Source organism: Haliotis rubra, unplaced genomic scaffold (genome assembly GCF_003918875.1).
Source record: "Haliotis rubra isolate DU_JTF1 unplaced genomic scaffold, ASM391887v1 Scf115, whole genome shotgun sequence".
Taxonomy (NCBI): Eukaryota; Metazoa; Mollusca; class Gastropoda; order Lepetellida; family Haliotidae; genus Haliotis; species Haliotis rubra.
In genome coordinates, this window is record NW_025765059.1 from 334573 (window position 1) to 361953 (window position 27381).

The following is a 27381-nucleotide window of genomic DNA, read 5'->3' on the forward strand; positions in this document are numbered from 1 at the left end:
GAGCATGAACTTAAACCCAGTTTTGGACAGTATTTCAATAGTACTAGCATTGATATGGTGCTAACAAACATGAATGAGGGATTTCAACCCATGATCATAGATTTCTAGGCCACCAAAGGAATGTAACTCTGCTTACAGAATTATAGCATGCTTGAGAACTGGGCCACGATGGTCCTACTTGGGATGTATGGTACACACGGACTACTGTAGATGTGACTATTGCTGCGGTTTTTGAGATCTGCAACATGGTCCAAATTTATTGTCTTTATTGCGAGTTATACATGTAATGATTAAAGATCCACTTCTGAGATTCATCCTCTGGGAAACAGGCGTTCATGATGAGCCCCTGATCGTCCATCCCAAGACACAGTTGGCTGGCCTCGTGTCGAAGCATACCACCCTGGAGTGAAGGAAATATGGAATATGGGTGAGCCACAACAACTGCAGCTGTCATCATTAATGGGCATGGGACCTTCCACTGACACTCCATGCAGGTCTGTGGTTCAGCCATATAGAAGGATTTGAATACATGACATGATTTATGGGTAACAACTTCCTTTTTATTCTTTTCAGGACGTTTCAGAGCTAATTCTTGCTCAAATCTTTGAAGGGCATTTAAAGTGGAATACATAAGAAAAGCAAGATTTATGGATGTCAACTTCTTTATTGTGAATAACACGGCGTTTGAGGTATGCTTGCTCCTTCACCAGGTGAATGAAGGAGCAAGCATACACTCCGAAACGTCGTGTTATTCACAATAAAGAAGTTGACATCCATATATCTTGCTTTTCTTAATTCTTGCTCCTTCATCAGGTGAATGCTGAGTCAGTGTACAGGAGCAAGAATTAGCTCTGAAACGTCCTGAAAAGAATAAAAAAGATGTTGTTATCCATAACACGTGTCATGTATTCATGTTCGTCCAACTTCTAAATGCCTTTCAAAAACTTCATATAGAAGGATTTGTATAGCATAAGTTGACTATGAACACTTAGAAAGCTACTGTTAATGTCTTGTTCACTGAAAGCACAGCTGTCAAAGCCAAAATATGGAATTGTGCAGCTCTACCAAGCTAAATTTCCTTTTTGAAGTGGTTTATGACAATTATGCCATTTCGTAGTACAAACCTTCACGTGTGACCACTTGTCATGTGATCCAATGAGACAGTCCTCCAACATGGGATGCCCCCCGACCTGCACCTCCTTCACCACCACACACTGCAGGGACGTTCGCAACAACCCATCCGTCGTCCACGTGAAACCCTGCAGATAGTGGGTTAAACACACTTTACCCTCAAACAAGTGAACCCAACAAGTCAAACAAGTGAACCCATACTTTATCCTACATCAATCACGTGCACACACACTCTAACTTACATGACACACCAAACCCATTCTTTACTATACATAAAGCACGTGAACCCGACCTTTACCCTACACAAAACACAGGAACGGGCACTTTACCCTATATCAAACACGTAAACCTTCCCTATACTTTACATCAAACACATGAACCAAAGCTTTACCCTACACCAAACGGAAAAAACGGTCATCGAATAGTATTTCAGCAAAAACCAATATACAAACGGTAAACTTGAAGCCCTACAGGGAATGCAGATATCCAAACAGTAAACGTGAAGCTCTACAGAGAATTCCAATATCCAAACAGTAAACGCGAATCTGTACTGTGTATACAAATATCTAAACAGTTAACGTGGAAACCAAAACAAACATCCAAACAGTACTAAATGTAAAACCCTACACAAATATCCAAACAGTAAATGTGAAACCCTACACAAATGTCCACAGAGTAAACGTGAAACCAAACACAAATATCCAAACAGTAAACACGAAACCCTTCAAAGAATTCAAATATCCAAACAGTAAACGCGCAACCCAACTGATGATTCCAATATTCAAACAGTAAACGCGAATCTGGGCCCTTATTCTCGAAACGTTCGTAGCCCTAAGAATTCTTCATTTTGATCGTAGTCAATGTGTTTAGAATGGGCTTAAGAAGTTCGTAGGGCTACGAACGTTTCGAGAATAGCTAGCCAGTAGCGTGTACACAAATATCTACTCAGTTAACGTGAAACCCCAAAGAAACATCCAAACAGTAAATGTGAAACCCTAATCAAATATTTAAACAGTAAACGTAAAACCCAACACAAATATCAAACAGTAAACGTGAAACCCAACACAAATATCTTACACAGGGGGTAAACCCTGTCCATGCTCAACCGGAATTTGGTCGTCATCAACTACCATTTCCCCGATAGACATTCGATCCCGGTAGAGAGAATACCAAACTTTGTAAGATTTTGATATTTCCAAGAAGTAAATGTTTATGAAATCGACGACTTTTAAGCTGAATGGTCATGGATTATAACCCCTACACGATATATATACTGAGTCAAAAAAGAAACTTCACAAAATGTAATTTGAAAAAATAATGAATAATTTTTCTCTGATGATACATATATGTATCCGAAATGGGATCCCTATCTTTCGACTCTAGAAAAACGTTAGCAAAACCCACTCAAACCCATCCATTCGTCGTGCAAATGACGTTAGTGCCAAATCAGGTTTTGCACGTGCAGTCGATCACGTGATCTTCGCATCGAAGTTTTCTTCATATGCACGTGTTTGCATTGGCCTCAAGAATTAAAAAACACTTTTAAACCACAGTTCTAACTGTACTTGAAATGCCACGATTGTCAAATGAGCAACGTGAACGTGCCGTTGGCATGTTGCAAGCGGGAAGATCAGTTATTGACGTCGCAAGAGCAATGGGATGCAGCCGTCGTACTGTGTATGACTTGCGAGGTCGTCTACAACAAACTGGCACCACTTCTGATCGCCCAAGGTCGGGTCGTCCACGTGTGACTTCACGAGCAGAAGACCGTCAAATCGTCCTACGTCACCTACGTGACAGACTTCTGCCGGCTACACGAACCAGGGCTGAGATGTTTAAAGGTCGATTGTCCTCACTTTCGAAATCGGTTGCGGGCTGCCAATCTCCATTCTCGACGTCCATATCGTGGGCCAATATTGACGCCGTTTCATCAACGTCAACGTCTGCTGTGGGCCCAACGTCACCTCCGATGGACCCAGAGAGACTGGAATCGAGTCGTCTTTAGCGATGAATCCAGCTTTACCCTCAGATTCGCGGACGGCAGGCATAGAGTCTGGAGACGACGTCGTGAACGGTATGCCCAATGTTGTGTACAGGAAGTCGACAGATTCGGGGGTGGCAGTTGCATGGTGTGGGGTGCTTTCTGTGGGAACAGCCGTTCCCGACTTCTGGTCATCCGCGGAAACCTCACAGCTGCTGCTTACCGCGACCAGGTGCTCACCTCTGAACTCGTTCCTTTCATGGCGGCTCATGGCCTAGGTCTACAGTTCCAGCATGATAATGCTCGGCCGCATACCGCGATGTTGACACGAAATTTCCTTCAAAACGCTGGAATCAACGTCATGGACTGGCCATCGAGGTCCCCTGACCTTAATCCAATAGAGCACGTTTGGGATACACTTGGGAGAAGGCTTCGTGGTCTTAGGAACCAACCTCAGAATTTGCAGGAACTTGGCGCTGCCTTGCAAGAACAATGGCGCAGAATCCCCAACCACGTGTTCACAAGCATCAGGCAGTCGATGAGGAGACGGTGTTTGGCAGTGGTGAATGCGCGGGGCGGCCATACATGATATTGAACTGAGAAATTTCGCATTTTTATTCTTGTGACTTGACATTCTGTATACCCATGTTTTGGAACGGCGGTGTAGCCTAATGGAACTGATTACGGCACTGTCAGTGTATCGAGTACATCACACAGATCTCAGCAATGAAATAATAACAATTTAACCATCTTACCATCTCTTGTTCTTTTATAGTGCCCTGAAGAAAGAATGTGAAGTTTATTTTTTGACTCAGTATATATGTTATTTACATTTGAAGCATTTCTTGACACGCCTTGGATGTTGATGTCGACCAACTTCCGGTTTAGTATATATCCAAACGTTAAATGTGAAACCCTACGCAAATGTCCAAAGAGTAAACGTGAAACCCTACACAAATATCTAAACAATAAACATGAAACCCAACACAAATATCAAACAGTAAACGTGAAATCCAACACAAATATCCAAACAGTAAACGTGAAACCCTACACAAACATGTAAACGTGAAACCAGTGTACACAACTATCTAAACAGTAAACGTGAAACCTACACAGATATCAAATAGTAAACGCGAAACCTACACAGATATCAAACAGTAAACGCGAAACCCTACACAAATATGTAAACAGTAAACGTGAGACCTACAGTGTACATAATTATCTAAACAGTAAACGTGAAACCTACACAGATATCAAACAGTAAACGTGAAACCTACACAGATATCAAATAGTAAACGCGAAACCCTACACAAATATCCAAACAGTAAACACGAAACCTTACTGAGAATTCGTGAAGCCACAGGAAACTGAATACACAGTGAAAACAGTAAAATGTCACAGGTTATAGCTTGAAATTCAGGTACGCTTTAACCAGGTAGGCAACTATAACACCATGCCACAATGGCCTCAAGAGCTGTGTTAGTAAACACGTGGCACTACGGTTAGTTATGATTTGTTTGTTTATTTGTTTGTTGTTTGGCGCAGCTCTCAGAAATATCCCAGCGATATTATGGTGGTCTGTAAATAATCGAGTCTGGACCAGATAATCTAGTGATCAACAGCATGAACATCGATCTACGCATGTGTCATGATACGATGACATGTGTCAACCGAGTCAGCGAGCTTGAACACTCGATCCCGTTAGTCGCCTCATACAACAAGCATGGGTTGCTGAAGACAACTTCTAGTCCGGTTCTTCACGGGTCAGTAAGTTATGTGGAAGATAAACTACTACAATCCATGTATATAGTTCAACATAGTATGAAGTTGACTATCCCATAAATGGAGAAAGTAAATTTTCTTGTAGTAGTGACAATGAACCTGCTTTATTAGCATTTATGGTTGAAGTTCAACGACCTGTGTATCACATAAAGAGAAAAAATGACTTTCATTCAGGCGATTCGGGTGAGGTCACAACGGAGAACTGGGGACACCAGATGAAGAACCTTGAGGGATGTTTCTCAAAAAGTCATCCAAAGATTGGCTAGACTGAACTAGCTTTACCAGGTGGTTCTGGTTCTGTCGATGTCGCCTATCCAGCCCACCCAAGGCATATTGTGATGTTACCCATACCATTACACTTCCATCCCAGAAAAATGACGACGTTGAGAATTGCAAGCGTCGCTAAACCGATCTCCTGGACACCAGAAGGCCCAAACACAACCTTCAGAGATGTCCAGATGACACTTGAACTAAACTAAAGTATACTGTCCCACTCTTGTCTTCTTATGCTCTCATCTACCTGCCTGACGGGGAAGCCAAATCGGGGCCGGATGTTGCTCCAACGACTGGTTACAAACTGTTCTGCAACTTATTGGTCTTATACGGGGAATTGTCGAATGTGTCGGGTTGGTATAGATTCCGCTATTGCAGAATATGGATGTCTGGTTGACCGCTATTGCACTAACAGAAAATGGATGTCTGGTTGACCGCTATTGCACTAACAGAATATGGATGTCTGGTTGACCGCTATTGCACTAACAGAATATGGATGTCTGGTTGACAGCTATTGCACTAACAGAATATGGATGTCTTGTTGACCGCTATTGCACTAACAGAATATGGATGTCTTGTTGACAGCTATTGCGGTAACAGAAAATGGATGTCTTGTTGACAGCTATTGCACTAACAGAATATGGATGTCTTGTTGACCGCTATTGCACTAACAGAATATGGATGTCTTGTTGACCGCTATTGCACTAACAGAATATGGATGTCTTGTTGACCGCTATTGCACTAACAGAATATGGATGTCTTGTTGACCGCTATTGCACTAACAGAATATGGATGTCTTGTTGACCGCTATTGCACTAACAGAATATGGATGTCTGGTTGACAGCTATTGCACTAACAGAATATGGATGTCTGGTTGACCGCTATTGCACTAACAGAATATGGATGTCTTGTTGACCGCTATGGCACTAACAGAATATGGATGTCTGGTTGACAGCTATTGCACTAACAGAATATGGATGTCTTGTTGACCGCTATTGCACTAACAGAATATGGATGTCTGGTTGACCGCTATTGCACTAACAGAATATGGATGTCTGGTTGACCGCTATTGCACTAACAGAATATGGATGTCTTGTTGACCGCTATTGCACTAACAGAATATGGATGTCTGGTTGACCACTATTGCACCAACAGAATATGGATGTCTGGTTGACCGGCCTGTGGCACCAACAGAATATGGATGTCTGGTTGACCGGCCTGTGGCACCAACAGAATATGGATGTCTGGTTGACCGACCTGTGGCACCAACATAATATGGATGTCTGGTTGACCGGCCTGTGGCACCAACAGAATATGGATGTCTGCTTGACCGGCCTGTGGCACCAACATAATATGGATGTCTGCTTGACCGGCCTGTGGCACCAACAGAATATGGATGTCTGGTTGACCGGCCTGTGGCACCAACGGGATATGGATGTCTGGTTGACCGGCCTGTGGCATGTTATAAGTGTTGCCCTGCTGTAGTATAATAGGTTCCAAAGAGATAAATATGTCCGCATACTCATGGAGGATAGACGTACACCCCGCGTGTGTGAGCATCATGTTTCCCACAAATCGCCGTGCATGAACATGCACGTGAAAATTGGCAATCACGACCATCAAATTGAGGAGATGTCTCAATTCAAAGATGCATTATTTTATTTCTGAATGTCTTATTGAACTTCATATGAAGCACAGTTGCTTGTTTACAGTTAATATATATACATATGGAACTTAAATAAGCACACACACCCCCCCCCACACACACACACCCTGTTTTTTCATATTGTCATGAAACTGAGCAACTATTACCATTGGTATGTATACTGGAAGGCTTCAACGCTATTGTTTCCTGGAAGTTGACATTTCAGACTAAACAATAACAACAAATTCATGACAGTTTGCAATATGTTAATTTACTAAATGACATGAAAACGTCAACGATGTTTTGCGAACAAAATATATCCCTGTACAACTATGGGGCAGCAGTTTCAAAATGGGAGAGGTGAGTGTCTCTCAGTCTGAAAATGTTCTCTGTTATCTTCAGACAACAAATACATGAAAAATGTTAATAGCGTGCATATCCACCTTGTGCACGGATGGCTGCTTATGACCCCCTCCTCATGCTTGTCGCGAGTCTCCGGATTCGCTCCAAAGGCAGCTGCTGCCACCCCCGGCGACAAGTTGGTTCCAAACATGCCAGATCTTGTACAGGCGGATTCAGCGCTTGCACTCGGCGTCCAAGAATGACCCAGACAGGATCCAATGGGTTCAGATCAGGGCTCATAGCAGGCCATGGAAGATTGGTTACAGCGTTGTTGGAGTAAAACGTCACAAGTCGGGAACGATGTGGTCGGGCGTTGTCATCCATAAATACAGGGCGAGTGATTAACGGGTGGTTATCAAAATGTGGCACAAGAACAGGATCCAGATTGCCCCCGATGTCGGTCGCCATTGAGATTTCCACGAACAGTTACCAAGTCCAGATTACAATCATGGCAGAGACACCCCCAGACCATGACAGATCCATCACCGTAAGGAACTGATGCTCTGATGTTCTTAGGCTCATAGGCACTGTTCTTGGTCCTCCAGATTCGCTGGCGCCCGTCTGTGACGAGCAATAAAAGTGACTCTCATCCGACCAATGCACCTTCCTCCGTGACGTCAAATTCTAATGACGTCGGGGTAAACACCACTCCAAATGACCTCTCTTGTGAAGATTGGTCAAGGCGGGACGCTTGATCACCGTTCTTGCCGTCATCCCATGTGCCTTTATGCGGTTTTTAGTCCTATTGCACAGACGTCTGTTGGGGAGCCATAGGTGTTTCAGGACGCCATTTGTAGTGAAAGCCTGACGTCTCACAAGGCTTGCTAAATCCCGATCCTCAACTTGAGACGTCTTTCGGGGTTGTCCTTAACCTTGTTGGTTTGACGGTGTTTTTGATCAAGTCGACTTATGACGGTGTGGTAAATGTCAAGCTGTCGCCCAATAGCCCTGCATGGCATCCCAGTGTCGTGCATTCCAATACTTTTCCATCCTCTTGCTTCTGGTAGTCTGATACGTGTCATTGTAACATATACTGGTAAAATCATTAAAACGTTTTGGCGTTTTATGCACTTAGCCGCATTGAGTTAATAGTGCTTTTTGAGATAACCATGGGTAGTGTCCTTCAATTGCATGCTGGGATGTTTTCTGACGATTGATTTAACAAAACCCTTAAACAATATTGAAAGGGAATACAGTTCAAATAATAGTCATCTTTACAATTCAAGATTTATCATTAGGTAAGTCAGTAGCTTAAAATATGTCAGGGGGTGCTTAATAACTTCCATGTGCATACATAGTGAACTTACTTTATTACGGTGGAAGCTAACCTGTGTGGGTGTGGGTGAACTCACCTTTTTATTATGGTGGAAGCTAACCTGTGTGGGTGTGGGTGAACTCACCTGTGTAGCATAGTGAAAGTGACACTGTTCTGCAAACAGCGGCTGTGCTGCTTGGAATAAGTACTGGTGGTTGTCTAGGCAACGGTTTGAAGCGGGATTCCTGGCCTAGGAATGGACAGAAATACAATGACGGGGATTATATAAGTAGCAGTATTTTCAATGGTACTCTTTCATCGTAAGACTTAGTTATATTTGTCTCCATATACTTACCGACCCCCAAGCCACCGCATTCTTATCATAGACGTTGAGTTCAGGCCAGTGATTCTCTAGGAACCATGTGAAACTCTTGCATCCTAGCCTTTCCTTTAACGCCAGACGTTCACTCAGGTCTCCGACATCCATAGACTGCAGATCAGAGGTACAATAATATTGACACTAGTACACAATCACAGATTATCCGGGTAACAACAGTGGAACCAGCATCACTACGGATGTTTTTGTATTTTTTTCATAATTATTGGCGTAAAGTTTATCGTAAAATAGAACTAACGTCAAGGTCATAATATAGAAAAATACTAAGTACTGTAGGAAGAGTGTTAAGCTAAACTCACGCCATGGCTGAAATGAACTTAAGTCAGGTAACACTGAAGCTATCTTTCAAGGGAATTTGCGAATGACACTCCACGGGGGCAAGACAGTCAAGACGAAATGCCATGCGTTTCTCTTTGCCTCGGACGTAAGTATATCTGGACCCACTTTCACAAAGGGATATATGGTAGAAGGAAGCCTATGCTGTTGTATGCGGGTCACGATCACCTTGGTGCTAAGATCGCTGTGTACAAGTGAACCCTGATGTCCAGACGCCTTATTGTACATGTGAAACCCGAGATTCGCAGCTTACCTCCATCTCAGGGAAGTAATCGTAGATGAACTTCTTGTAGGGCGGGTCTATCCACACGTCCACAGCCCGCTTGTAGTTGAACACCTCTGTCTCTCGCCGACCCTCCGGGAACTTGTAGGGCTGGACCCGGGCGATGTGCCCCACCTTGCTGCAGGGGAGATGCACGAGCCGCCCGCCGCACATCCACACCTGTCATTATCAACATCCTGTTTATTTGAAATACTCCCAATAATTTTGCATTCGTGAAGATTCGGATCAGAATTGGTCTTCATCAACCCATGCTTGTCGTAAAAGGCGACTTGTTTGACACATGTCATCGTATCCCAATTGTGTAGAACGATGCTCATGCTGTTGATCACTCCATTGGTCCAGACTCGATTATTTGCAGTGAGTGAGTGGGCGAGTTTGGTTTTACGCCGCTTTTAGCAATATTCCAGCACTATCACGGCGGGGACATCAGAAATGGGCTTCACACATTGTACCCATGTGGGGAATCGAACCCGGGTCTTCGGCGTGACGAGCGAACACTTCAATCACTAGGCTACCCTGCCGTCCCGATTATTTACAGACCGTCGCTATATAGCTGGAATATTGCTGAGTGCGGCGTAAAACTAAACTCACTCACTCAAAGAAATGGAATATTGCTGAGTGCGGCGATTTTCACCAAAGGTCGAAAACTGTTTGTCACCACGAAAACCTATACTCTAATAACATATTCTGAAAATTGTGGTTATTTCAGTTAGTAACACTGAACTTGTATAAACATATAATACTTCATGTTTAAAAAGGCCTTTACTATGACAGGTATTAGAGGATAGTCCTTTCAATACATTCTCTGTACACGAACAACCTTCTCTATATGGCGTTGAGACTGTAATTTGCTGACAATTCTCTTTGTACTTCGAGCGTATGTCGACGTGATTAGCTATGAAGGCTTTCTATAAGTTGCATGTACTCTTTCGTATGTAGAAATTATGTATGTAGTTTGCTCCACATTATGCAGGTGCGATACACCCCGTGAATTACTCTGTGCACTATGTTGGGAGTTCTATAGACTATAAATTATTTATACACCCTTTAGCGTGTACATATGCTTTCTATAAAATATAGGCCATCTTTACACTGACAGGATAAAATCCTTGTACTGAACTTCACGCCGCATACAGGCCCTGCACAATACTCGCTATGTGTATCCTGAAGTCACTCACAACTGAGCATGCGTACCCGCCAGGCAATCTCCAGGTTCTCGCCTCCCCAAACCTTCATTTTCTCATCAAAGCCGCCGATTTCCGCGAAGTATGTTTTGTCCACGGCATAAGCCGTACCCACCATCACCGAGCCCCTGAAAGGAAAAGTTCATAACGCATATATTATTGTATATATCAGGTGTCACCATCACCGATCCTCTGTAAGGATAAGTTCATAACGCATGTAGTGTTGTATATATCAGGTGTCACCATCACCGAGCCTCTGTAAGGATATAAGTTCATAACGCATGCAGTGTTGTATATATCAGGTGTCACCATCACCGAGCCTCTGTAAGGATATAAGTTCATAACGCATTTAGTGTTGTATATATCAGGTGTCACCATCACCGAGCCTCTGTAAGGATGTAAGTTCATAACGCATGTTATTGTATATATCAGGTGTCACCATCACCGAGCCTCTGTAAGGATATAAGTTAATAACGTGTGTAGTGTTGTATATATCAGGTGTCACCATCACCGAGCCTCTGTAAGGATATAAGTTCATAACGCATGTAGTGTTGTATATATCAGGTGTCACCATCACCGAGCCTCTGTAAGGATATAAGTTCATAACGTGTGTAGTGTTGTATATATCAGGTGTCACCATCACCGAGCCTCTGTAAGGATGTAAGTTCATAACGCATGTAGTGTTGTATATATCAGGTGTCACCATCACCGAGCCTCTGTAAGGATATGAGTTCATAACGCATGTAGTGTTGTATATATCAGGTGTCACCATCACCGAGCCTCTGTAAGGATATAAGTTCATAACGCATGTAGTGTTGTATATATCAGGTGTCACCATCACCGAGCCTCTGTAAGGATGTAAGTTCATAACGCATATATTGTTGTATATATCAGGTGTCACCATCACCGATGTAAGTTCTGCAAGGTTGTATAAGTTCACCATCAACTGTAATGTAATGTTGTATATATCAGGTGTCACCATCATCGAGCCTCTGTAAGGATAAGTTCATAACGCATGTAGTGTTGTATATATCAGGTGTATATATCAGGTGTCACCATCACCGAGCCTCTGTAAGGATATAAGTTCATAACGCATGTAGTGTTGTATATATCAGGTGTCACCATCACCGAGCCTCTGTAAGGATATAAGTTCATAACGCATGTAGTGTTGTATATATCAGGTGTCACCATCACCGAGCCTCTGTAAGGATATAAGTTCATAACGCATGTAGTGTTGTATATATCAGGTGTCACCATCACCGAGCCTCTGTAAGGATGTAAGTTCATAACGCATGTAGTGTTGTATATATCAGGTGTCACCATCACCGAGCCTCTGTAAGGATGTAAGTTCATAACGCATGTAGTGTTGTATATATCAGGTGTCACCATCACCGAGCCTCTGTAAGGATATAAGTTCATAACGCAGTGTTGTAGTGTTGTATATATCAGGTGTCACCATCACCGAGCCTCTGTAAGGATGTAAGTTCATAACGCATGTAGTGTTGTATATATCAGGTGTCACCATCACCGAGCCTCTGTAAGGATATAAGTTCATAACGCATTTAGTGTTGTATATATCAGGTGTCACCATCACCGAGCCTCTGTAAGGATATAAGTTCATAACGCATGTAGTGTTGTATATATCAGGTGTCCCCATCACCGAGCCTCTGTAAGGATATAAGTTCAAAACGCATGTAATGTTGTATATATCAGGTGTCACCATCACCGAGCCTCTGTAAGGATGTAAGTTCATAACGTGTGCAGTGTTGTATATATCAGGTGTCACCATCACCGAGCCTCTGTAAGGATGTAAGTTCATAACGCATGTAGTGTTGTATATATCAGGTGTCACCATCACCGAGCCTCTGTAAGGATAAGTTCATAACGCATGTAGTGTTGTATATATCAGGTGTCACCATCACCGAGCCTCTGTAAGGATATAAGTTCATAACGTGTGTAGTGTTGTATATATCAGGTGTCACCATCACCGAGCCTCTGTAAGGATATAAGTTCATAACGCATATATTGTTGTATATATCAGGTGTCACCATCACCGAGCCTCTGTAAGGATGTAAGTTCATAACGTGTGTAGTGTTGTATATATCAGGTGTCACCATCACCGAGCCTCTGTAAGGATAAGTTCATAACGCATTTAGTGTTGTATATATCAGGTGTCACCATCACCGAGCCTCTGTAAGCCCGAGCCTCTGTAAGGATAAGTTCATCATAACAGGTGTGTGCAGTGTTGTATATATCAGGTGTCACCATCACCGAGCCTCTGTAAGGATATAAGTTCATAACGCATATAGTGTTGTATATATCAGGTGTCACCATCACCGAGCCTCTGTAAGGATATAAGTTCATAACGCATGTAGTGTTGTATATATCAGGTGTCACCATCACCGAGCCTCTGTAAGCATGTAAGTTCATAACGCATGTAATGTTGTATATATCAGGTGTCACCATCACCGAGCCTCTGTAAGGATGTAAGTTCATAACGCATGTAATGTTGTATATATCAGGTGTCACCATCACCGAGCCTCTGTAAGGATATAAGTTCATAACGCATATATTGTTGTATATATCAGGTGTCACCATCACCGAGCCTCTGTATTGTATATATATAAGTTCATAACGCATGTAGTGTTGTATATATCAGGTGTCACCATCATCGAGCCTCTGTAAGGATGTAAGTTCATAACGCATGTAGTGTTGTATATATCAGGTGTCACCATCACCGAGCCTCTGTAAGGATGTAAGTTCATAACGCATATATTGTTATATATATCAGGTGTCACCATCACCGAGCCTCTGTAAGGATAAGTTCATAACGCATGTAGTGTTGTATATATCAGGTGTCACCATCATCGAGCCTCTGTAAGGATGTAAGTTCATAACGCATGTAGTGTTGTATATATCAGGTGTCACCATCACCGAGCCTCTGTAAGGATAAGTTCATAACGCATGTAGTGTTGTATATATCAGGTGTCACCATCACCGAGCCTCTGTAAGGATGTAAGTTCATAACGCATGTAGTGTTGTATATATCAGGTGTCACCATCACCGAGCCTCTATAAGGATATAAGTTCATAACGCATGTAGTGTTGTATATATCAGGTGTCACCATCACCGAGCCTCTGCAAGGATATGAGTTCATAACGCATGTAGTGTTGTATACATCAGGTGTTACTGGTCTCTTAATTAGAAGGCAGGACCTATATATGTACGAAGAGTTTAAAATGACTACGTGTGATAAAGTGCCAATGGCAGGCTTAAATACACAATGACTCGGTTAACAAAAAGTCCTGGGCCTCAAGGGAACACTCAAACAAATACTTTTGTTAAAAACGCATACACTCAGATTTTGATAAGTCAGTGATAATTGTACTACCACACAAGATACCTAAACAAACCAGTAGGAATAATGAACATAATACACGCTTAGGGAAAGCTAACTTTCACATGACTTATTTCTTATTTAGATTAAAAGCATTCTTATGATTGGAACACTTCAATCGAAAAGGACAAACCTACAAATCCACATATACTCACCTATTCCTCGTGTGACACATTTATTCCTCGTGTCACACCTAGACATCTACATTTATTCCTCGTGTCACAAAAGACATCAACATTTATTCCTCGTGTCACACCTAGACATCTACATTTATTCCTCGTGTCACACCAAGACATCTACATTTATTCCTCGTCTCACACCTAGACATCTACATTTATTCCTCGTGTCACACCTAGACATCTAAATTTATTCCTCGTGTCACAAAAAGACATCTACATTTATTTCCCGTGTCACACCTAGACATCCACAGGTTTTCCCCCTGTCACGCCTTGATATCAACATTTATTCCCCGTGTCAAATCTAGACATCTGCAGGTATACTCTGTGTTACATCAAGATATCCACAGGTATTCCTCGTGTCACACCTAGACATCTACATTTATTCCTCCTGTCACACCTAGACATCAAGATTTATTCCTCGTGTGACACCAAGACATCAACATTTATTCCTCGTGTCACACCTAGACATCGAAATTTTTCCTCGTGTCACACCTAGACAATAACATTTATTCCTCGTGTCACACCTAGACATCAAGATTTATTCCTCGTGTCACAAAAAGACATCTACATTTATTTCCCGTGTCACACCTAGACATCCACAGGTTTTCCCCCTGTCACGACTTGATATCAACATTTATTCCCCGTGTCACATCTAGACATCTGCAGGTATACTCTGTGTTACATCAAGATATCCACAGGTATTCCTCGTGTCACACCTAGACATCTACATTCCTCCTGTCACACCTTTATTCCTCGTGTGACACCAAGACATCAACATTTATTCCTCGTGTCACACCTAGACATCTACATTTATTCCTCGTGTCACACCTAGACATCTACATTTATTCCTCGTGTCACACCTAGACATCAACATTTATTCCTCGTGTGACACCAAGACATCAACATTTATTCCTCGTGTGACACCTAGACATCTACATTTATTCCCCGTGTCACACCTAGACATCAACATTTATTCCTCGTGTCACAAAAAGACATCTACATTTATTCCTCGTGTCACACCTAGACATCAACATTTATTCCTCGTGTCACACCTAGACATCTAAATTTATTATTCCTCGTGTCACACCTAGACATCAACATTTATTCCTCGTGTCACACCTAGACATCAAGATTTATTCCTCGTGTGACACCAATACATCAACATTTATTCCTCGTGTGACACCAAGACATCTAGATTACCCATGTCAAATCTAGACACCCACAAGAATCCTTATTGTATCAAATACAGCGACTTTCTGGCATACTCTTCATGTCTGCTAACAACCCATACAAGAAACAGAGAAAAACCCACATCAAATATCTATCGATATCACTAAATAGAGTTATATACGCATAATACATCACCTCAATTTCTGGATATAGTCAAAATACTGAAATAATGACCTGAGGCATGTCCCTCCATCAGGAGGAGTAAACGTACGGTTTTGGGCTGTGGTTTCCTTCTCCATAATGGTCAGGCCGGAAGAAAGTCTCAAAGAAGATGAGTCTCCAGTCAAAGCCGTAGCGGGTGACGTAGTTTTCATGCCACGTGTACTGCATGGTGTCCGCCTGTATGTAGTCCAGTGTTCCGAGAGCCACCGTCTTCCGGTCCTTCTTTATCTCGGTCAACAGGGGCTGTAGCCTGGCGGAATCAAGGGCCGTTACACAAAACTGTACACATGGGAGTTTAGACACGGGACGAAAAGACGGATTTTACATCACGGAACCAAATGCAAATACAGTTTGAAAACCATATTTTGGCCGCATTTGTGTATTTTTCCTAAAATTAGCTATTTTTATTTCATATGAAGATACACATTCGGAATATATGATCAACGTTTATGACTGTATGCAGATATTACGAAGCATGAATTCAGAACTTTGATACCTCAGTAAATACTTGATCACAGAGTATTTCCAATACATTCCTTTTATTTATAACCTGTACATATCCGATTCCAAGCTTATCTGGGTTTAAAATATATTTCCGTATTGAAATGAGTTAATGCCATAGAAAATGATATATAATTCCGGATATTAGGGGTATGTATTTGAAAGTTTGTATATAATCATGTGACCGGTACCAACACAGGAAGATCATAGATAATGTGAAATATAAGGTTCACATTGATCTATTTTCTATATTCGGTTACTTTTGCCATTGAGCCTCACATAAGGTCATTAAGCAACACAAGTTATACAAGCTGACATGTTTCAATTAGGCCAAGAGCTTAGTAACTTCACATCAATCGGTTGCTAGTACTATAGACAAATGTGAGTGTAGCAGAAAAGGGCTCCAGACAGTCAGTGACTGAGTTTAGTATTACGCCTCTTTTATCAATATTCAAGCAATATCACGGCGGGGGACACTAGAAATGGGCTTCACACATTGTACCCATGTGGGGAATTGAACCTGGGTCTTCGGGACTCGAGACAGATTTTGAGCCATTTAGCGTATACCCACATATTATCACTCACGTATTAAGTTGCAATGAGCAAGAATTCCAAAGATGTAGCTGGCAACTAGGACCTAGCATAAACCACATTCACTCACTGAAGCCAGGCAATAATCAACACGACTGGTTTCTGTCCGTATGCGAATGCAGGAGTCCGTTAACTTGGTAGGACTGGGGGACAAGACAATTCACAGCATACGAAGCGGGACGACGTAGTCTAACAGCATCTTACCAGTAACGTATGTTACTAACCAGTCGATATTCACCTCCATGTGACTATCAAATATGACAATAACGTCACCCTCAGCCATCTTCCATCCCATTTGTCGGGCCTTGATAAGGCCCATTCTCCCGGGCATGCGCACGACTCGCACCAGACCTTCGGGGAACTTCTCAGACACATATGTGCTTAAATTGCCTTTAAGTTCTGCTGAAAACAAGAAACACCTACGTTTATTTCTAAGATATTTAAGGCACAACTAAATATTCCGCCAGATAATGGACTACGGTTGCCTGATTCCCGATTGTTTGGGGCTTGTGTTGCATTAGTAGGGCCCGTTTTAGGTCACGGCACCTTAGTACTCCCGGTGACAAACGACGTACGCTTGGTCCGGTCTAGTAAAGTCATATATGGCGGTCGCGCAGTTTGGATCCAGAACTGATTCTTGAATATACGCTTCTCACCGGAAATCTGGTACCGGAAGTAAGCTGAGCCCCGTCTCGCATATCGCCATTTGGCCCACGCAATCAGCTTAGCACCGGCAGTTGCGCCTCGCGAGATACTGGCCCTATTGCCCTAAAGATGTCACTGATTGCTCTCAACGTTTGTCTTTGTAGGTAATTCAATGATCAACCTGTACGTATAGCTGACATATTTATTCATAAGAATTTACTGCTTTATGTTTTAACGTTCATTGAACTATGCGGATGCGTACCTCTTTACGTTAATAACTGCATTAACGCAAACAATGGAAGTCATTTCTTAATAAGCAACGCTAATTAAAACATGATGACCTCATTCATACTTAACTACGTCACCTCACACATATCCCTGTCAACTCATCCGTCATTGTCAACTCACACATGCGTCGATCAACTCACACATGTCCCTGTCAACTCACACATGCTACCATCAACTCACACATGCTACCATCACCTTACACATGTCCCTGTCAACTCACACATGCGTCGATCAACTCACACATGTCCCTGTCAACTCACACATGCTACCATCAACTCACACATGCTACCATCAACTCACACATGCTACCATCAACTCACACATGCTACCATCAACTCACACATGCTACCATCAACTCACACATGTCCCATCAACTCACACATGCTACCATCAACTCACACATGCTACCATCAACTCACATGCTACCATCAACTCACACATGCTACCATCAACTCACACACATCAACTCACCATGCTACGGTCAACTCACACATGTCCCTGTCAACTCACACATGCTACCATCAACTCACACATGCTACCATCAACTCACACATGCTACCATCAACTCACACATGCTACCATCAACTCACACATGCTACCATCAACTCACACATGCTACCATCAACTCACACATGCTACGGTCAACTCACACATGTCCCTGTCAACTCACACATGCTACCATCAACTCACACATGGTACTGTCGTCATCCAGCAGCAGGATCTCCTGCAGCAGGTGCCTGGGCGTCCTGTTGATGATGCTGTAGACAGTCCTCAGCAGGATGGAGGGCCACTCGTTGTGGAATGGGATGATAATGGAGGCAGTGGGGAGGTCGTGGTCATAGGAGACGTCCTTGCATCTACACACACACAAACAAACAAACACAGGGGCACTTTTAGAATCAGCTGTACATAAATGCACACAAACGTAAAAATATGCAGGGGCCATATAAATTCACAATTGAAGAATTTTCAGAAATATAACTATTGTTCCAGTCTGTAGATTTTAAAAAAATTAATAGATATAAACAAAATGTCCATAGAAATATGTATTGTGATTAAAGAAACACTTACTCTTGGAACCGCGAATCCGGCACAATCCTGTTGAGTGGAATTCTGTCACTAGCAAGAGTATTCACTCGATGCGTTTCGAGAACATTTCGAACCTTCTCCATGTCATCGGACTCGAACGCAACTCCCCGTCCATTTTCTCCCACCGCCCGGGGGTCGTTTTTTCCATAATTATCAATTAATGGATTTCCAATTTTCAAATCAGAATTTTTTCTGAATTCTTCTGCGGTTACCATACGTCTTTTTACACACACGCATATTGGATAAGTTTGATATGTTTGCCAGTCCCGTCTGTAGGCGTCCTCTCATGACGTACAACGACAGCAGCGCCAGCTGCACGAACAGACACGTCACGAGGTAGCGCTCTGACAGACGCATCGTCAGTCTACGTCTTCACGGAGTCACGTGATGTCTAGAAGCCCCAACAAAATCCCATTCGTAATGGACAACTTCTGGCTCTGTGACACAGCAACTGAAATGTACGGAGTGGTACGCTATCATGACACACTTATCCGGTATAACTAATTTCTCTATATGTCATAACCCGTGAAGGTGCGGGTTAGAATATTGATCTTCAGTAACCCTTGCTTATCGTAAGAGGCGACTAACGGGATCGGGTGGTCAGGCTCGCTGACTTGGTTGACACATGTCATCGGTACCCAGTTGCGCAGATCGATCCTCATGCTGTTGATCACTGGATTGTCTGGTCCAGACTCGATTATTTACAGACCGCCGCCATATAGCTGGAGTATTACTGAGTGCGGCGTAAAACTAAACTCACTCACTCTATATGTCATAAACAATCTATATCTATAATTGTGTTTTGTTATTTGATCGTCATGCATTAGCTACGGGTGACACAGCTGCAGCTTGAACCTTGTATTTTGTAACGATTTTCAATGGAACCTTTGTGTATAGTTTCTTTTGTTTGGTATCATCATCCCACAACGGTGTGTGGTCCATGCCTGGCTGCCCCCGTCGTGATGTTGCTGACACATTGCTAAAACGAACTTATACAAACAACCAGTCACTCCTCCCAGTATATAAAGATGATCCAATGACACACACACCTTTAACTTTCTTGTCTATCTTTCACCTGGCTGATTTGTAATGAATTACAGTGCCTATCTAATTTTGAATTCGTACTGACGTTTTTTTGCTGCTGAGTATATATAGCTTTGCAACCTATTGGGCTTACACGAAAAAAATGGCTTGCTACGCGCCTGGAAGAAGTTTTGATATAAGAACATTAGATCTACTCCAGCATACGTGTCTCGTATTGATGACACTATTAAGGGATCGGTTACTAAATTACCTGGCAAAAGAAGTCCATGGCTGTGAAGTCCATTTCTAGTGACCCACGCCGTGATATTGCGGTAATATTGCTAAAAGCGGCGTAAAACTACAAACACTCACTCAGTCGGTCGATGATGTCAGCAGGAATCCTGTTCCATATGTCCAAGAGAGTCTGTTCACGTTCCTGTCGGTTGTTTGGAGGTGGTACACGCTGTCCAAGACAATACGTTGACGTTAACGTTGTGCAGGTATTCTCGAACAAGTCTGGCGGCGTGAGGCCTTGTGTTGTCATGCTGCAAAATGACTCCTCTTGGCTGTTGTCGAATAAAGGGCATCACAAAAGGTCTCAACACTTCATCCCTGTATCGCTGGGCATTCAGATTTCCTCGGATGATAACCAGTCTTGTTGTTCTCTGTAGTCCTCCTCCTTCTTGAACGCTGTTTGGCGCCAGTCTCCTCTACGTCGACAAACTCGCCATCGTTTCTGAACCGACTTTCATCTGTATAAAGGACTCTCTCCCAGTCACGTCGCTGCCACCGACGTAGAGTTCGAGCCCATTGCTGTCTGCGTTGACGGTGTACACGGGTCAAGGCCATTCCACGGAAGGAGCGGTAGGCTCGTATACCAGCCATACCAAGTCGAAGGACTGTTCGTCCTAGTTCTGTCGCCGACGTTGACGCCGCCGTCACGAATCTGTTCCGGAGGTGGATCTTCCGGATGTAGCGGTCTTCGGCCGGTGTCGTGACTCTTGGACTTCTTCATTTGGGGCGGTCTTGGGTCTGACCTGTTTGCTGGTAGCGGTTTATCAATTTGCCGATGATTACCTGGTTGCAGTTGAACGTTCTTGCCAGCTGACGATGTGAAGCCCCCATATTGGCCATACCGATCGCGTTGACGTATGTCTTATTCGTGGTGTTTTTTTGGTTCCTGCATGCTTTGCTCTGTCCAACATCAGTATTTATGCCACAATAATGCACGTGCATTTGTACTAACGTCCCACAATTATGATTTTCACGTTTTGAAAAAATGCACGATATGTACTTAGTGTACGGACAGCTGCATTGTTATCGAGACCATGTTGCGTTTTAGCGAATGCTTCCTGCGTGGGTTCAAACCTGTACCAGCGTTTTTGGTTTTTATACAATTACTTTAAAGTGATAACTTTCTTTAGCCCGGTAGTTTAGTAACTAGGGAATGTCGTTATCAACCATATGCTACACTTCCGTGAACATGTTTAACATGCTCAAATTTAGGGGATGTTCTGAGATCCCAGCCTTATTCATCTAATAGACCATGAACGTGTTCAGTAATTTAACAGCGACAAAACGCTTTTCATGACCATCAGATCTTCATGCAAAAAGCTGAGTCTACTGTACGATATCGACATGGGCGAGTCGTTATGATTCTACATCAACAAGAGAATATGCCAGGTGTTCAGATGGGACTTCTGTTGATAAAGAGAGAGCTATGTGGGTGTATAAAGTCCTCGTGTTTGTGAAAGTCTTTCGATTCAATAAATAAATCCGGGTGTTCGTGTGTCTATCTTGCTTCAGTAAACAAATCAGGGTGTTACTGGGTCATCGACATCCACCCGTAAAGACTCGGTTTAGAATTGGTCTTCAGGAACTCACGCTTGTGGTAAGAGGCGACTGAGGTGGATCCAGGTATATGTTAATATACCAAGTGTTTTAACAGACAGTTAGTGCGTGGTGTTTGCACAAGACTAATTATCAATTGTACTTGAGAATAGTAGATCTAAAATCAAGTGCGCTTCAATAACATATTCATATACTCACTGTTCAACCTGCTACAATACTTCAGAAAGTTTCCCAGCTCTTATCCATGCTTCCAGTCTTCTGGAGTAGACGACCAGCATGCCGTCTCACCCGTTCCCGATAACGCCTCCCTAACAGGTGTCTGGTCTCACAACATTGCACGTAACAAGCAGGTCACTGATTAACTTTACTCTCGCCATTGTCGCATCAAAACGTGTTGTACAGTCGATGCCGCCATGTTTTTGATTATACACGCAAGAGTATTTTGCACACGGCACTAAACATTTAGTCTTTGAGAACATCAGATAACTGCTTCTTTTGTCACGTATGATAGATATGTTTTGTCGCAGAGTTCATGGCACTATCTACAAGGGTTCCCACTGCTGCCACATTAACACTGACGTAGTATAACACGTTATCTTTGGGAGTTTGGGAAAGTGTAAGTGTCAACCCAAATACGTGTTACCATTTGACCAAATTCTTCAAAGGCATCTAGAAGTTGGTGTAGTAATACAAGACAAATCTTATGGATAACAACTTCTTGATTTCTTTTGTGTAAAAGAAATCAAGAAGTTGTTATCCATAAGATTGTCTTGTATTACATTTGACCACTTTCAAATGGCAGTGTGTATTTATTGACGTAGTAGAAGTACTATGCGTAGTAGTAGTGGTTGAAGTAGTTGTAGTAGTAGTCCTGCTGAAGTAGTAGTAGCAGCAGCTGTAGTAGTAGTAATCCTAGCAGTAGCTGAAGTAGTAGTAGTAGTAGTAGCAGCAGCAGCTGTAGTAGTAGTAGTAGCAACGCAGCAGCAACTGTAGTAGTAGTAATCCTAGCATCAGCTGAAGTAGTAGTAGTAGTAGTAGCAGCAGCAACAGCAATTTACAGCAGCAGTAATAGCAGGAGAAGTAATCAGGCGCGTAGCAAGCATTTTTTCGTGTAAGCCCGATAGGTTGCAAAGCTGTATATTCAGTTAGTATTGAGGGCTTGCCCAACCTTTTTAGCAACAAGCATGTGTAAGCCCGGGCTTTTTGGATAATGGTAGTTACGCCACAGCAACAGCAAAACAGTGGTAGTAGTAGTAGCTGCAGCAGCAAATCAGTAGCAGTAGCAGTGACAGCAGCAGCAACAGCAGTAGCAGTAGTAGAAGTAGTAGTAGTAAAATAAGAATTCATTCTATGTACACAATGACTGACTAGAGAAACGTGAAAATTAAAAAATGACATAAAAAAGAAATCAATATTCTTTTTTTAAAGTAAATAAATGCTATTTTTCACAGAAAGAACTACTATATACGTGTGTGAGTGAGTGAGTAAGGTTTTACGCCACTTTTAGCAATATCCCAGCAATATCACGGCGGGGGACACCAGAAATGGACTTCAAACATTGTGCCCCTGTGGGGAATCGAACCCGGGTCTTCGGCGTGACGACCGAAAGCTTTAACCATTCGGCTACCCCATGGCCCCAACTATATATAAAGTAACTTCTCTCTCTTTTAGCTCCATGTTAACATTATGCTTACATAGATACATCATTAAACATTCAGTTGTTGGCTTCTACGGGTAAGTGTTATAGGTGGTGTAAGCGCCTTGTGCAAGCATCATCACCTGTGTCAGATGCTCACTTGTGTAGTATCTTTGTTTGTTTATGTGTTTTTCGTGGTCACTGATAAATACATAAAGGTAAACTTAAATAGGAGTAGGTACACATTTAACAGGTTTATGGAGAGAGGAAAATGGAAAAGATATGAGTAAAAGTGTGAAACATTCTTCATCTCAATACACCCGTGAAGATCCGGGTTGGAATTGGTCTTCAGTAACCCATGCTTGTCGTAAGAGGTGACTAACGGGATCGGGTAGTCAGGCTCGCTGACTTGGTTCACACATGTCATCGGTTCCCAATTGCGTAGAACGATGCTCATGATGTTGATCACTGGATTGTCTGGTCCAGACTCGATTATTTACAGACCATGTAGCTGAAATATTGCTGAATGTGGCGTAAAACTAAATTCACTCACTCATTCCTTTCGCAACATAGCAAATCTGGGTAACCATGTGGTATCGAACTACTGCCGTCATTTGACAAATGTCATTTATCGCCTATGTACGATTATGTAGTTTTGAAACTGATTAATACATTGTTAAAATTTCTACATTGATGAACTGTGGCCATCGTTTCAGAGTGAGTGAGTGAGTTTAGTTTAACCCCGCTTTTAACAATAGTCCAGCAATATCACGGCGGGGGACACCAGAAATGGGCTTCACACATTGTGCCCCTATGGGGAATCGAACCCGCTTCTTCGGCGTGACGAGCGAACGCTTTAACCACTAGGCTGCCCAAATACCCCCATTGTTCAGAATGGTTAAATATTCATCTGACGATGCTTAGAATATCTGATGACGTATGTGGTTTTGAATGTTAAATTTTTGTTTCTGTGAATACCTTTCAATTTAATCATTTTCGCCTATGACATCTGGAACTTGGTCAGAGATGAATGATTAGGTTTTGTCACGAAGCACAAAGCCATACAAAACCCGTAACCACTCAACAACATTGATCCTGTTTCCCGACATCGATAGTATGTCTGATGGTAGAATGAAGATGACCTTTGGAATAATTGGAAATGTCAAAGAGGTCCAAGCTGGCATGAATGTATTGGATATAGTTCACGGGGAAGACGAATGTAGAAACAGCAGGAAAATTACTGAAATCTTTCAACGCGTAATTTCACACTGAAGACGCCTTAAGAATTCATAGGTACTTTGTCTTAGAAATATCCAAATCTCTAAAGTTTGTTCGTGTATTTTAGGAATCTAGTTCCTGAAGCGCAGGCTTCTGTTTCATGTTCCATTCTACTTCTTAAATATGGCTTGCTAATCTTTTTACCTATTGATAAAGGTTGATAAATGTTGGGCGAAATTACCTCGTTTCCCGACTCTCTAAAAATAACAAAAAACAAAAGAAAACCAAACCAAAATTAGAATAGATAAAAAACGAAACCGAAAACAACAAAACATAAACAAGTGTTATAACAATCGAACTGGCTCTGTTATGTGTTATAATACGCTTTTGAGAGCAAATCTGAAATGTCTCTAATAATTTTTTTGGAAAAGATGTCTAATCCCTGTGGATCCCTGTAGTTTATGTATTTTATTTAGAAGGTTCCGATACCCGGCATTCATTCAGGTTCTTTGTACAATGAGTTTTTACATGTACGGATGGGTCTTTAGTGACACTGTATGGAACCCTGGAAGGGACATAAAAAGTGCATAACGTAACTAAAAATTGTGGGGTTTTTCAAGGTAACTATTCATTTAAAGCTGAGTCGTGAGATCAGCCGGGTGTTTACGAGTCAAGGTAGCGGTTTGAACCATAGATATATACAGGTGTGGTAAGTGGGGACCATATAATGAAATGCAATAACAATTAAATAAGTATCCAAAGAAGTATTAAGTGTAGTTACTGGAACATACAACTGAATGAAGTAGAAAGACAAACTGTGCATGACAAGGTTATAGGAGAAACATAAAATATTAATAAACACCTTACCGATCTGAAGTCTGTCGAATGTTTCTGCTTCTCTATATACAGATAACCTGCTGCGTCACGGTGGGTATGTGAGGGTGTGAAACAGGTCACGCTTCATGACCATCTTCTTTGTGAACAGACGACTGTCACGTGGTACCGCCTTGGCGACCTGTATGGGTATAACGTATCGGTTTCAATGATGTAAAAGTCCACACCTTTCTTTTTCTCAGGTGGTATGCTAACTTTTACTACAGCCCGTACCCATTTGAACTAATTTGCTTGCTTACCGGATATATCATCTAAGCTAGATCAGTTTAGTTCATCACGTTGGGGATTCACTGAGAGACTGCCTGTGATATATACTGTCATGCGTCTAATATCTGGAAACTTGGGCAAAGTGCGCTCTATGTCGGGAAGTCTCTCAACATAACAATTGTAATCTCCATGTCCATTAAGGCCCCCATTCTATTGTTGATAGAAGCCATGAGGTAATTAAGTATAAAGTTGCCTGTTCATTGAAGTAAATTTATAGTCACACAGGTGATTTTTTCCACCTAATAGGCAGCTAGTTTTAATTAGGAGTTTTGCAGTTGATATTTATTAAAAAGCTTCCTTGACGCAAGCTTTGTCACAATCACGAGCTTCCCTTCAGCACGTGGCCAAGTTACAGAATACGGTCTGTATTGGAGATGTACAAGGAATACAATGGTACCATCCAAACTCCTGGTAATAGGTTCTTGTAGACTACATCAGTTGATCATTGCCATCACCCACCCCCTCATCAGTATGCCTGACATTTCTCTGATGGACTGAGCAAGAACACAGAATACAGCACCAATCTATGACGCTGACATCATCTGTGAGGTAGAATCGTCACCTCCTACCCAACGACTACATGTTCACGAGAGGCTTTACTTGCTCCCAAAGTATCCCCTTATTTGTCAAAATTACAGACAGCAGCAAACATTTTCTGATAGGATGAAAGAAATAAAATATGTCAACGCTATTTCCCTGTATTGTTTTTACACGAAGTTGGTTCTTGGAATTCAAACAAGACGAATGTCTCTGCGTGACTTATTAAACCAAACTGTCCCACTTGACAAAACGTGTTTAAAGGTCTCTCGTGTTGACGAAAGGTCTGCCCATTGTTCTTGCTGGCTAAACCTGTACGCTCAGTTGGCTACCAACTGATGTCGGTCACTAGCCTAAGATGACGTTTTCAAGATGTGCTTCAGCTTCAGTTAGCGAGAAGCTTGGGTTGACCAGCTACCCATGTACTGGTGGGTGAGCTCGGATCGTGGAGTCGAGTAGTCCGGAGTGTTTCAGACTGGTCAAGAGTCGTGTCAAGAGTAATTGCTTTATTGCATGAAAACAAGGGACCCCTCCTATACCAGACCGAGGGATCTCTCACTACTTGTCGATTACTACAAGGGTATCGCTAAGCCTATTTGTAAGGGCTCCGCCATTCTAGGACGTCACAACACCAGGCTCCTGTTAAATATGAGCAGGTAGAATGGCCAATGAATTCGTTGCCAAAATCAGACATAAGAACGCTTTGACGTCATCAGTATTGTCCAATAGTTGTTTCTAGGCTAATTATTACATTACTAATCCTTTCACAGAAAGTGATATTATAGCTCTGTAATTTCATGGTCGCGCTCCCTGTTAACGAGTAAAGAGTCCACGCGAAATGAACAGTTGGTGGTATGTTTATTAATGATCAAGTAGTCACCTGCGACCCAAACTGCATTAGTGCCACCAGCATGCCATGTCAATATACATCCCACCTGCGTTTCTACAGTAATCAACTCTTAATTGTCACGCGTGCTATAAATGTGAACCTGGTAGCCAGTCACCCGTACGGGGAGAGGTTAGGACACTAGACACTAGGCAGTTGGTAGAGATGTTGTGCGAGGGTAAGGTAGTTCTAATAACAGGCGCTGCTCAAGGACTGGGGAAAGCTATCGCCGAGCAAGGTGCAAAGGTAAAGTGTCTGTGGAGTGATCACCCGTACTGGACACTAGACAGTTCCACCAGCATCCATCAAGGCGTAGAG

General features: G+C 42.4%; 1 protein-coding gene across 1 annotated transcript; it reads right to left on the reverse strand.

Moving 5' to 3' along the window:
* Positions 1-249: 249 nt before the first annotated feature.
* Positions 250-21971, reverse strand: LOC124254231 (polypeptide N-acetylgalactosaminyltransferase 11-like). The gene is made up of 11 exons (XM_046688121.1): positions 21824-21971; positions 18734-19202; positions 18353-18519; positions 16954-17131; positions 15687-15887; positions 10680-10797; positions 9456-9644; positions 8825-8959; positions 8615-8719; positions 1125-1259; positions 250-400 (listed from the first exon to the last, which is right to left on the reverse strand). Exons 2-11 carry the CDS (start codon positions 18964-18966, stop codon positions 266-268), a joined length of 1596 nt encoding a protein of 531 aa, XP_046544077.1. The 5' UTR covers positions 18967-19202; positions 21824-21971; the 3' UTR covers positions 250-265.
* Positions 21972-27381: the final 5410 nt, after the last annotated feature.

Bases quoted from the DNA above. Each gene is read 5' to 3' on its own strand.
- LOC124254231 (XM_046688121.1), bottom strand. From the start codon at position 18,966: ATGGTAACCGCAGAAGAATTCAGAAAAAATTCTGATTTGAAAATTGGA. The intron at 17,132-18,352 runs GTGAGTTGATGG...TCTTGTTTTCAG, and splicing joins GGATGACGACAGTACCATGT to CAGAACTTAAAGGCAATTTA. The intron at 401-1,124 runs GTTTGTACTACG...CCTTCACTCCAG, and splicing joins ACAAGTGGTCACACGTGAAG to GGTGGTATGCTTCGACACGA.